Source organism: Crotalus tigris, unplaced genomic scaffold (assembly GCF_016545835.1).
Source record: "Crotalus tigris isolate CLP2741 ecotype Arizona unplaced genomic scaffold, ASM1654583v1 scf7180000018464.579312, whole genome shotgun sequence".
In the NCBI taxonomy this organism is placed as follows: Eukaryota; Metazoa; Chordata; class Lepidosauria; order Squamata; family Viperidae; genus Crotalus; species Crotalus tigris.
This window is the reverse complement of record NW_024097020.1, coordinates 249,336-262,617: the sequence shown is the minus strand read 5'-3', so window position 1 is coordinate 262,617 and position 13,282 is coordinate 249,336. Positions and strand designations below refer to the sequence as shown.

At 36.8% G+C, this 13,282-nt stretch overlaps 1 protein-coding gene across 1 annotated transcript in view; it reads left to right on the top strand.

Annotated features, from left to right (window-relative positions):
* LOC120312229 (transient receptor potential cation channel subfamily M member 3-like) overlaps nucleotides 1–13,282 on the top strand; it is a 343,098-nt gene that overhangs the window by 311,502 nt on the left and 18,314 nt on the right. Inside the window, exon 24 of the mRNA XM_039352635.1 lies at nucleotides 3,099–3,273. Coding sequence (XP_039208569.1) covers nucleotides 3,099–3,273 — 175 coding nt within the window. The remainder of the gene's footprint in view (nucleotides 1–3,098; nucleotides 3,274–13,282) is intronic.

The window sequence follows — 13,282 nt, the reverse complement described above, 5'->3', positions numbered from 1 at the left end:
TTTTACCAGGAGTGATAGAAATATAAGGTTTGCAGGTTAGTACATACTAGAGTAGACCTGGTAATGAGACTTTAAAGTAAAATTTAGAGCTGATTCACACATTCATGTGCAGCAATTAATTCCTCATAATAAAATATATGCCCAGCTTCCACTCAAACATATTATGGCTGTGTTGATGCAATAAGAAAGTTCTAAATGGTATTACTTGATTTGGCACTTGTTGAAAGTTAGGAGCACCTCAGTAATGATATAAGTGAAATTTTTGACTCCATGTCTGTCTAATCCAGTGGTTCTCAACCTTTCTAATGCCGCAACCCCATAATACAGTTCCCCATGTTGTGGTGACCCCCAACCACTTATACATTACCGGGTGCCAGGGGCGCGGCCAAAGAAAAGGGGGAAAAATGGCGGACAGCCTTGTTTGGTGACCCCCATGAAATGGTCGTTCGACCCCAAATGGGGTCCCAACCCACAGGTTGAGAACCACTGGTCTAATCCAAGAACAAAAAAACAAGAAGTTGCTATGCATTGGGCTAGTTTTCTCAGTACTAAAACTGAAAGTCACATAATGTTTACCTGTGCATGTGTGTGTGTGCATACATAGATAGGTAGGTAGGTAGGTAGGTAGGTAGGTAGGTAGGTAGGTAGATGAGATTTTATTAGTTCAGTTGGAAACAAACAGAAGCAGAAACAACCAATAATAGTTCCAATGAATCCACAACATTTGTATTTATTTTGGAATGTGTATTGCTGCCTTTGGGCTATATATGGAAAGACAACATCTGTACCATTTTAAATGTAATATTTCTCATAATATTTCTATTATGAGTTGCATGATTAAAAGATCTTGACACTAACGGAACATAATACTGTAATAGCCAAAGATCCAGCCCAAGTACTTGAAGATTACCATGACAAGCCAAGCAGTTTACATAGTGTGTTAATATAGGCGGATGCTTAAATCATTTGACCATTATGCTTTATAGCAGCGGTTCTCAACCTGTGGGTCGCGACCCCTTTCACAGGGGTCATCTAAGACCATCGGAAAACACATATTTCCGATGGTCTTAGGAACCTGTCTCACTTTTAACTCCCTCTAAAATTCTTCATTCAGGCAGGCTTTCAGAGTTCGGCCGGCAGGATGCAGGTAACCCCTCCCCCCTGTCCTGCCACTTCCCACAGCACCGCGCCGTTCCACGTCCTGCGCCTCAAGCCTCTGTGGCACAGAACCGCTGGCATCCCCAATGGCTGCTGACGCGCTCCCTGCTGCTGGCAACCATGCAAGCCCTGGCAATTGCTCCAGCCGAAGAAGCGGGTGGCTGGGAGGCCGCCGCGGCTCAATCTTCTGCACCCGTCAGCTGGCAACCCCCTGAATGTGCGCTTGTCAGCTGGAAGGTCTGACGACAGAGCCGGTCAGCATGGAGGCCGATGGGGAGGTAGCGGCTCAGCAGGCAGGTTCCCGCCTACCTGCAAATGTCGGACCATGGGGCTAAACACAGAGTCGACGGTCCAACATAACTTCCCTCCTCGGATGAGAAAGAAGGAATCTCTCCTGCCCATGTCCCTTCCCCCCCCTCAAGCGACAACAGGAGGTTGCAGACAACTAAGTCAGCTGGTGCAGGAAGCCCTGGAATGGCCAGTCCAGGGCGCCTGGTTGCAATGCTGGATGTCTTTTGCTCCTTCTAGAAGCCGGTGGCAAGAGAAAGAAGTCATTCAAACTTCAAGCTAGCTACTGGGCGCCTATTCACACTTTTTTTCCTTTTTTGGGGGGGAGTACTTGTCTGCCAACCCACCCCATCTGTAAAAGAAAAAGTCTTCCACCCAAGCATAACTTTTAAGAGGAAGATCTTTGAGAGGAAGAGAGGGAAAGAGAAATAGAGAGAGGGAGAGAGAGAGAGAAAGAGAGTGACAGGGAGAGAGAGAAAGAGAAAGAGGGAGAAAGGGAGAGAGAAAGAAAGGGAGACAGGGAGAGAGAGAGAGAAAAAAAGGGAGAGAAAGGGAGAGAGGGAGGGAGGGAAAGAGGAAGAGAAAAAGGGAGAGAGGAAGAGAGAAAGAGGGAGAGAGAGAAAAAAAGGGAGAGGGAGAGAGAGAAAGAGAGGGACAGAAAGGGGGAGAGAAAGGGAGAAAGAGAGAGAGAGGGTGAGAGGGAGAGAGAAATAGGGGGAGAGAGGGAGAGAGAAAGAGTGAGGGAGAGAGAAAGAGGGAGAAAGGGAGAGAGAAAGAAAGGGAGACAGAGGGAGAGAAAGAGAGGGAGAGAGAAAGAAAGGGAGAGAAAGGGAGAGAGAAAGAAAGGGAGAGAGGGAGGGAGAGAGAGAAGGAGAGAGGGAGGGAGGGAAATAGAGGGAGAGAGGGGGAGAGAAAGAGGGAGGGAGACAGAGAGGGAGAGAAAAAGGGAGAAAGAGGGAAATAGAGGGAGAGAAAGAGAGGGAGAGAGAAAGAAAGGGAGAGGGAGGGAGAAAGAGAGAGGGAGAGAGAAAGAAAGGGAGAGAGGGAGAGAGAAATAGGGGGAGAGAGAGAAAGAAAGAGGGAGACAGAGAGAGAGAGGGAGAGAGAGATTAAATTAGTAACATGGTTGCTAAGTGAATCTGGTTTCCCCATTAACGTTGCTTGTCAGAAGGTTGCAAAAGGCAATCACATGACCCTGGAACAATATGACCATCATAAATATGAATCAGTTGCCAAGCATTGAAATGTAAATCACATGACCCTGGGGATGCTGCAATGGTCATAAGTGTGAAAAGTGGTCATAAGTCATTTTTTTCAGTACCGTTGTAACTTTGAATAGTCACTAAGCAAACTGTTATAAGTCAAGGACTACCTGTACTTTATCACTTTTTTCCATTTGTAACAATGAAAATACATCCTGCATATCAGATATTTACATTACGATTCATAACAGTAGCAAAATTACAGTTATGAAGTAGCAACGAAAATAATTTTATGGTTGGGGGTCACCACAACATGAGGAACTGTATTAAAAGGTCGCGGCATTAGGAAGGTTGAGAACCACTGCTTTATAGACAAGTTGAACAATTCTGCAGAATAAAGTGGCTTTTTGTCTCTCTCTGTCTCTTGTCAATTTTTTTCTTTTCTTTCAGATGATAGACATGATGTATTTTGTCATTATTATGCTGGTGGTGCTAATGAGTTTTGGTGTTGCCAGGCAAGCAATCCTCTTCCCCAACGAAGAGCCATCATGGAAACTGGCAAAAAATATTTTTTACATGCCCTATTGGATGATCTATGGGGAAGTGTTTGCAGACCAGATAGACCGTAAGCAAGTTTATGATTCTCATACACCAAAGTCAGGTATCAAACTTTGATCAGGTGATGTCTTACATGATTATTGTTAACACTCTCAATAAATGGCTCAAGATAGAGGACTCAAACATTACAGGAAAGTATGAGATATTTAATCTGTTAATCTCAGAAAGTGAAATCAACATTTCTATACCACCCAGGCTGGTTTTCTTTTTCACTTTTAATACCTATAAATCATATTCAAAGTACACATCTACTTTAGTGTTCTACCATTTAATTAATCATTGTCTTTCCCTGAGAATCACTGATAATGCTAAGAGATCCCAAACACTCCTCAAAGAGGACCATATTTGAGGAGTCTTAACCAGATTAAGTTTGTAGTGTAGATTATATCAGTTGCCATCCATTAGTTTAATGGTGGAATGTACAAACCCTGTTTGCTCATAGACCGTTCAATTCTAGAAGTTAGTGAATCAGTTCTAGATTTTTACCCAGTATTGAAGTTACAGTGGCGTTACACTAATTTATGCCATATTTTTGACCCGTTTCTACCACTCTGTTTTGGTATATTAGCAAAATAATAGTTATTTTAAAATATATTGTGAGTGTCTATGTATTGAATAAGGACTGTAAACCACTTTGTACTTTATTTAGAATGGATGGGGTATTGTGCTGTGGGTTTAGGCTGCAACCTTTGAATTCCCTGAATCAAATTCATTGTTTGCCATGAAATCACTAGGCATCCTTATGAAGTCACTCTCTCATTCTCAGCTTCCCTAATTGTAATTTATGGATATTAAGTTGACTTATATTACAAAGCTGTTCCAAGAATTTCACCTACATATTATTTGGGAGAAGCCTGAGAGCATTACACAGATACGAAACTTCATTTTTGTGTTCCAAACTTGGAATCTGTTTCCACGTATGTTGTAAGAATTCATTTGCCTGGTCCTTTGCAAACATCATTCCTTTTTAATGCATCTTCCTGATGGCTATCTGTGTAATGTGCCAGAGCAGATCATGCTCACATGAAATTTTGGAGCTGTAGGAATGAACAAGAAGAGCTTGTAATCTCCATAACACAGACATGCAAGTAGGAAGAATAAAGTTAGCTAACCTCTTCTGCTTGAGAGCACAAGGATGGCATTTAAAGGTCCAAATTCACTCTGAGCATAGTTAAAAACTTTTTCAGCTATTCCCACAGATCTATTGTGATATCAGATGCATCTTTCAGGAATGAGTGTGCTTCTATAATATAGCTCAGACCCATGCAAAATTCAGTTACATAAAATATAGACAGAGACAAGCAGATTGGTTTTCCCAATTCAGATCTGAGGGTTGTTGTTTTGTGTTGTTTTTTTTAAAAAAAAAACCATTTTGCTGCATTTTTATTTAACCTCTTCTTCATTTTATATGTCCACCGGAAGGAAGCATATGCTGAAATACCCTTATGTATACTCTTTTCTTTCTACTATTGATAAAAGAAACCTATATCATTCTCCAAAGAGAGAGAAAGAGAGAAAGAGCAATTATTTCTTTCCTCTTGCAAGTTATGCTTCCTTTTTGTTCTCAGTTATAATGCGGAATTCAAATGAACAAAAGTCCTTCATGACTTTAACTTTCTGCTTGACTATATATTTACTTTTTTGTTCTGTATTTGGGGTTTAGGAAAGCCAAGAAGTGTGGGAGAGAAGTAGAATCCCAGACTGTGGAATTTCTTTTCATAAATGTCTGTTCCTCTACAAGTGGCCATTTATTGCTGTTGTACTGAAAAAAAACATCTACTGGCATAGTGCAACATGTTCCACAGCAATTTGACTGAGGAAAACATGCTTTTTCTTGCCGTGTGCTGATTCTAGTTTAGAACCCTGGAAATGGAGAATGAAAATGACAAGAGCAGAGCATGCTGTAGTTCTCTTTGAACAGAGGAGCATATGTTTCGACCCCATATACAGTAGAGAGCTATATGCTACATCTGTTTTAAATATACACCAATGACTGAACTCCTAATGAAGCTGCAGAAGTGATTATTTCAGCATGAAGTGCTTCATACTGTACTATCAAAAGTCAGATTGTGAAAGGCCCTCCTCTGGAGGACGATGATAGTTAATTGAGAATTAATGAATCCCTAGGTTGTTTTAACCTCAGCATCCAAATAGAGAAGGCAGAATTTGCCAGCCCTTGTGTAGTGCAAACAGCCTATTAAAAATCCCTATGATTTTGGCTGATTGCTTAGCAAAATAGCCAGAGGATAATGTTTGCTTCTAAGATAGATTTCTATATAGAATACAAATCCAAAATGCATAAAGAACTAATATAGTCTGACTGCATTTAAAGGATAGTTTTGTTCAGTCAAGTTATGTAAAGATTGGAAAATGTCCCAAGATAGGAAAAATTGAGATCTGGGGGAAAAAACAAATAGATGCTTTCTGCTAATCTGGGACTTGTAAGTCCAACTTTCTGCTTCTGTATAATTTATGTTCAATCTATTTATTATTTGTTAGATGTATCATGGAAAAATATGTATCTTTGTACAAAAGAGAAGATATTATACCACATACTGTTATTTATAAATTCAGGGTACTATTTTCTCACTTTTTGAAAAAAAAGTGTACAGCTATTAGTCTCCACACTGGCCTAAGCTAAATCAGCCACAATTTACTATGCAAATTATTATCTTTCTGAATTATCAATCCATCTATCTTAGAGTTCAGTACCATTTGTTTAAAAGTATATGCTATACATATATAGATTCAGGTTTTTCTTTACTTCGCATTGGTATTACTTTTTACTAGTTACACATTCTGGGTTCCTTTTAAAAACCCACATATCTCTCACTATTTGTATGATCTTAATGTTATAAAATATTTCACTGAATTTGAGAAATATACCAAGTGTTATGTAAGACTCTAAGATAGGTTTGGCTTTTTGTTTCAATATTTTCCGCTGGTGTGTGAAGCATGAAATCTGGCTGTCCGGGTTAACAGTCAATGTCTCATCAATTGGCAGCGTCTTCATTCAATGAACGTATTCTATATTTCTCATCACTTTTTTTAAACAAAGCATTTAATGATTTCTGGGCCAATGCATGTTTTTTGTAATTGGGTTCTAGTGATGGGGTATCAGTAAATAAATATTTAAATTCTTTTGGGGGAAACAATATGTATGGCTGGATTGCACTGTTCAGTTTTGATCTTCATTGGTAATTCCTTACAGTAAGAAGAATATTACTTATTTGAGACTCATGGAATCTGGTTTTTAGACTTCTCGCTGTTGACTTGGAAGAGAACACAGCTTAGTGATCACTTCATGTCTATAATTAAAAGGTTTTTAAGTAACAAAGCAAAGTGGCAGTATGGAAGAGTATCTTGAATGATATTTTGAATATCAGGGAATAATAAGCAATTTAGATACCCTATCGTCTTGCCCAGACCATTTAAGATATGCATAGGATGAGAAAACTACCTGAAATCATGATGAGCTGCTATCCTGTATTGCTCTGATTGCTTGCTGTTCCATCCAACAGTGATTGATTGAGTGTGCATTTGAGTCATGTTTGATTTATAACAACTTTAGTTTTCTTGGCAATATTTTCAGAAGGGGTCTGCCATTGCCTTTTTTCTAGGGCTGACAAACAGTGACTCTGCCAAAGTCAACCAGCAGGCTACATGCCTAAGGCAGAACTAAAACTCTAGCCTTCTGGTGATTAGCCCAAACTGTCTCTCATTCAGAGACACATAAACTAAAATCCATTCATATGCAAATAGTATCTGCTCTATTAAAATTCAGCAATTAATTAGAAAGGCAACAGGTCTTCAATAAATGTTCACCTGATCACTATAGGTTTTTCATGGTTGGTTTTTTTTTATCTCTGCCCTGGCAGCTCTGTTAAACTTTATTAGTTAAATATTTGCTACATCTGTGATTTTTTTTTTCATTTGGTCACAACATGAGAAAAAGAAATTGGCCTGAATTCTTTCTTGTGTCTGGCAAGACTTATTAGTATTATATGCAAGGTGTGAAAACAACAGCAAATTGTTTTATTTCCACCACCATTGTGGAAAACCTTACTGGTGTGGAGCCATTTTTATGAACATATTTAGAGAAATATACTACAATATATTTAATCTGTAGGTTCATAAACCACTTTTCCCCTCCTGAATGCATTAGAATGAAAAACAGGAAAATAGGGAGACAACTGGAATACACAGGATCTTTTTTTTAATAATAGTATTTTATTAATTTTCCAATCTTACATTTAAGTATTTAAAAAGCAACATTGTGACTGGGTTAATCAATAGTTTGATAACAAAATCTTTAGTACAAATCTCAAGTTACAACATCAAATATTTCTTCTCTTTTTTCCTTAACATTTACTGTCTCGTATTCAAGTTAATACAGTTCTTATTATATCAACTCAGTAAAAACATCATTATTACATTTATCAATAAATTTTAGCTTATACGTATCTTAATTATATTCAATCTTCATAAACAATCCATATTCTGTTATTAATTTTTACCCAATTTTTAGTTTCTCATCAATATTCCAATTTAACCTTTGATATTTATAATTTTCAGGCTTTAGGTAACCAAGATTTTCCTTGTCTCAATTCATAACAAAATCTAATATCCAAAGTACACATTTTATCTATTTGAGTGTAATCCTGTTCTATTTCCTAAGAGTTATCTATTTCCCACCATATTAAATCATCTATTAATAATACAATATGTCCTTTAATAAATCAAAACTATTATGTATATTACCTGAGTTAATCAATAAATCAAACATTCATAATAATTAATTTTCTTTTTCCTTTTAGGTCTAACTTTTAAATATTAAACAGATAAAGTCGTTATTTTCAACTAATTTCCAAGTATTTAAATCTAATGACCAGAATTCCCCTTATCTCAACTTCTCCTTTTAACCCTCTAATTAATAATATGAAATCCCCTCTAATAAGTCAAAACCCCAATTTTCTTCAACCTTATTCTGGCTTTCTTCCTTTGCCAACTAGGCCTCCACATCAGTGCTTTTAGATCGTCAAATAGATCTCCCTCTATTATTATATATGTTATTTGAAATAAAGGAGACCATTTAATTGCCATTTTTGGGGGAAGGACTAGCCCATTTGTATTTGTTAAGTTGTCTCCCTGTTATTCCAATTCCCCATGCTTGCCCTGATATGTTTGTCTTCCATTCAATCTGTTCTTCTTTCTCAAATTTCTTCTGATTTATATAGAATTTCCATTTTCATTGTTGTCACTTCCTTTTCTGGATTTTCCATCAGCTGTATTTGTTAGTCAATTGAGCCCTCTGTCTTAATATTTGATTGTCCCACTTCTTCTGTTATCTTCTGCATTGTTGGTTCTTTGGCTGTAGTCAAAGTTTGGGTGTGTGTATCTAAGCTGGCGTCTTGATCTTTTATGTTAGGTCTTATTTTGTCACAAGCTGAAAGAATGGTTTCATGTATTGCTTTCAACATGGAAAGAATCTTTTCCTGGTCTTCATTCATCTCTTTCATGTGTTTATAAACAGTATTTCTAGTAGAAGTTGTTTGTCAAGCAAGATTTTATAGTCCAAGGAAATTCTTTGAAGGATGTAAAGCCTTGATGGCTCCACTTGAAGCTTCTTTTGCCATTACTTCTTTCATTGCATCCCGGAATGTCAGGGTCTCTTTAGTGAATACCCTTTACTGTAAGTCTCTGCTTCTCAGGCCACATACCAGTCGGTCCCGGAGCCTGTCCTCTAGGTCTGGAAACTCGCAGAGTCAGGATGCTTGGCATAGGGTGGCCACGAATTCAGCAATGGTTTCACCTGGCTGCTGTTCTCTCTGCTCGAATGCATATCTGTATGCGATAATGGACAGTCTCTGTTCGAAGTGCTCCTTAAGTCTTCGTTTTAAGTCAGCGAAGGTGACTGACTCCAAGGTTGCAGCTTTTAAATTATCTTCTCTGACCTGGTTCGCTCTGAAGTAGTTTTCTACTCTTGAGATATACGAACTCCATTATTCGGGGTGCGTTACGTCAAACTCTGAAAGCTTTCTGACTTTAGCCATGGCCGACTGTTATAGCATCTCCAATGCCTTATGCTGCTAGGGCTTCTGTGAGTTTCCTAGGGACGTGTCCCAAGGAATGTGCGACCTCCAGCGTTTGCATACTGGCAGGTAGAAGGGGGAACGTGGTTCCAACCAGGGCACTGGTGCCTGGTCTTACCCCTTAATGACTTAGCTCTTTCCTCCTAGCAGCATATCCCACCTTTGTCGCCACTGTTGTGTAGTGGGAACAGCAAAGCATTGAAGACAACGGAGTTGAAATAACAGCTCTTTATTAGGTTTTCACAGAAGCAAGCTCTAGCAGTTGCTTGACTTATATTTATACGGACCGCCACTAGGCAGCGGCCAATCAGTTTAAAGTACTCATTCCCGCCTAAAACATAAGGTTTAAAGTTATACAGACAGACAGTCTATGATTCAAATAAAGCCGTTCTTTATAACCGTTCCTTATAACAGACCCTTTGAATTGCTTAATACATAACACTTTGTCTAAATGGCTCTGGGGAAGCATCAGTGAGCCTTCAGGTCTTTGGGCAAGTTGCTTCCCGAATGATTTAAGCTTCAAGGAAAGCAGCTGTTTCAACTGTGTTTAGGAGATGGCTGCCCTTAGTGACTTTTGTCTTGGCATTTGTTCATTTATTAACACCAGCAATAGTAACAATAGTAGCCTTGTCCTTTGCTTATAATATGTCATAGTAACATTAATATTGTGATGTGTTCATAAAAAAATCTCTCATCCAGAATCCTCCCTTATAAACTTAAGAGAAGTACTTTCACTTTTTTGCCTTGGTGGGATGGCGAGAAAGGACCATTAAATCTTAAATCTTATCTTAAATCTTCAGTTCCCAAAAGAGAAGAGAGGACATTTTATTCATCCCAAACTTTTCTTACAGTATTTCAGATTCTCTCATTATTTCTGAATTTGATAGTGTTATTTAGAATTCCCTGAGATGTTCTCCTTTAGTTACTTTGGTTACAGCAAGGTTATCTAAAGATATGCAATTTGAGTAAAAATCTGTATAGCATTAGAGGGGCAAATTCCTGGATTTACCGCTTCTAGCTAAGGAATTTAGAAATTACATTCCAATACAGGAATTAAATTTGCAAGCTAACCATGCTTCCTGCTGAAGGAAGAGCCTATTATAAAAAATATTCACACTATTTAAGCTTCCTAAATAGACCAAATTCCTGTCAACCCTCACTAGCTATTATGAGGTATTTTAAAGACACAAAATAGAATTAAGTATTGTGTAATCTCAGAGACTTGATTGCTCCAAGGATCAATGAGGCTGATGGTTATAGTTTTAGATTAGGACAAAAAAACCCTTAGATTTAATTGCCTATAATTTAGCAGTTCAATTTTTAAATTATATTAGTCATTTTACAGACTCAAAGAACCGTGTTAGGAATTAAAAAGTAGGGAGTTGAGAAGAGGACAGAAGAATCATGCCAAAATAGATACATATCCAAATAAATACCCAAAGCTTCCTTACTTTCTCACATAAAAAATCTATTTTTGTTAATGCATAGGCAAAAACCAAGGCCTCTTTACTCTAAAGGCTCAGTTATTAGAATGAGAAGTACAGGCCAATAACAAAACATGATTTATTTCAAAATCAAAATTATTATTCCTGCCCTCTGGAACATCTGACCCCCTGTGGTAAGACTCGGTCCCATTCTCCTGATTTTCATAAAAGCCTCAAGATCTGGCTCTGCCATATGATTTGGGGGCCCAATGGGGGAGCTTCATACTGGAGGTGGTTGATTAATTAAATTCAATCCCACTTCCCCCTCTTGTGTCCAGCTCCCCTCTTTGCCATCTTGTGTCCATGATCTTATCTGTTAGTGTTTTTAATCTGCTATGCCTTTTTACACAGTATGATTTTAATGTTTTTCTATGTTGTAAATCTCCCAGAGTTGTTGAATACAAGATGGCAATAAATACATTTTATAAATAAATAAATAACTTGACAGTGCATTCAGAATTGCTTTATTCTAATAGAGATATTTCTTGAAAAAGGCTAACTATTCCGAAATGTTAATCCTCTTGAGTAGATGATAATACTGACTTTGTTACTTGAACCATTAACCTTAATGAAAGAAAAACAAAACATACATCACAGGTTTTGTAATTTATAAATATAAAATAAAATCTGCCTAATAATCAAATTCTATTATTTATTATTTGTGATACTTCACTAGACAGATCATGTCAATAGTTTCATAGTTTATTTAATTTATGATGTAACTAACCTTTGAAAGTCAAAAGGAAAGCTAAAATAGGGTGATAATTTAACAGCATACAAATCAAATATTGGTAAATTAAATTCTTTATTAGAACTACATATTGGAAATAATTCAGTCTTTTTTATAAAGATTTTTTTCATCAATATATGTTAATTTTTCCAATCAACAAGTTGTCTGGAGTTTGCTATGCTAATACATGTTCAATTCCTAATCCTTCATTCTTTCCTCTAGCCAAGAATAAAATAGTTTCCAAATTTGATAGTAGTCTGTATCTTCTTTATCTTTCAACCTCATAGTTAATCTGTCCATCTCTGCACATTCCAATATTTTCCTGATTATTTCTTCTTCTGATGGCAGTCCTTCATTCTTCCAATATTGTGCAAAAATGATTCTCGCTGTGTAAGATTAAATATAATTTCTGCTTATTAGTCTTTTCAGGTATAATATCTAGTAAAAAAAGTTCAGGTTTAAAATCCACTTGTTCACCCAATATTTTTTTCTAAAATCAATATTTTTTCTATCTTTCTCCAATAGGCCTTTGCTTTACCACATGTCCACCAAATGTGATAATACGTGCCTATGTTATGTTTACATTTCCAACATCTATCTGACATATTTTTAAACATTTTTGCTAATCTTGCTGGCGGCAGGTGCCCTCTATAAAACATTTTATACAAATTTTCTTTGTATGAAGTTGACATTGTTAATTTGTAGTTTCTCTCCCATAACATTTGCCATTTTTCTAATTCTATATTATAGCCCAAAAAAATTGCCCATCTTGTCATTGTTTCTTTCACTTGTTCACTTTCCTTATCCAAAATTAACAAAAAGTTATACATTTCCTTAATTAATTTCTCATCTGAGGTTAACAAAATCTCATCAAACACAGTTTGATCCTTATAAAATCCATACATTTTTACATCTTTTTCATATCTACTTTGTATCTGTAAATGTGCCCACCAGGACAAGTTAATTCCCTGATTTTCCAGTTCTTGTTTGATTTTAATTTCCCATCAATATCTAGAATATCTTTATATGCCCATATTTTTTCAAAGTCTACTAAGTTCAGATGTATAAATGCCTCCATCGTTGATAACCACCCTGGAATTTTTAAATATATTTTAGCTTTAATTTTTTCCCATACTGTTGACAAGGCATTTCTTATAAAATGATTTTGAAAGTATTTATGGACTCTGTTTTTCCCATACCATAAGAAAGCGTACCACCCCAATTGTAAATCATGTCCCTCTAGATACAATAACCTTTTATTTTTAAGTGTTATCCACTCTTTCACCCATGTTAACACAGATGCTTGGTAATACAATGTCCATTCCGGCAACCCAAAACCTCCATTTTCCTTAGCATCTTGTAATGTTTTCATCTTAATTCTAGCTTTTTTCCCCTGCCAAATAAAGTTCAAAACCAATGAATTTAAATCTTGAAAGAATTTTCTCTCACGTTTTATCAGAATCGTTTGAAATAGGAATAAAATCTTCGGCAACACATTCATTTTTACTGTAGCAATTCTTCCTAATATTGACAGCTGCAGATTTTTCCATCTTTCCAGTCTAGCTTTATTTGCTTCAATAATTTTGTATAATTGTCTTCTTTTATTGACGAACACTTAGCCGAAAGATGAATACCTAAATATTTAACTTTTTTCACTATTTGTACCTCTGTTTTGTCTAGCATTTGCCTTTTTTGTTTATCTGTGAGGTT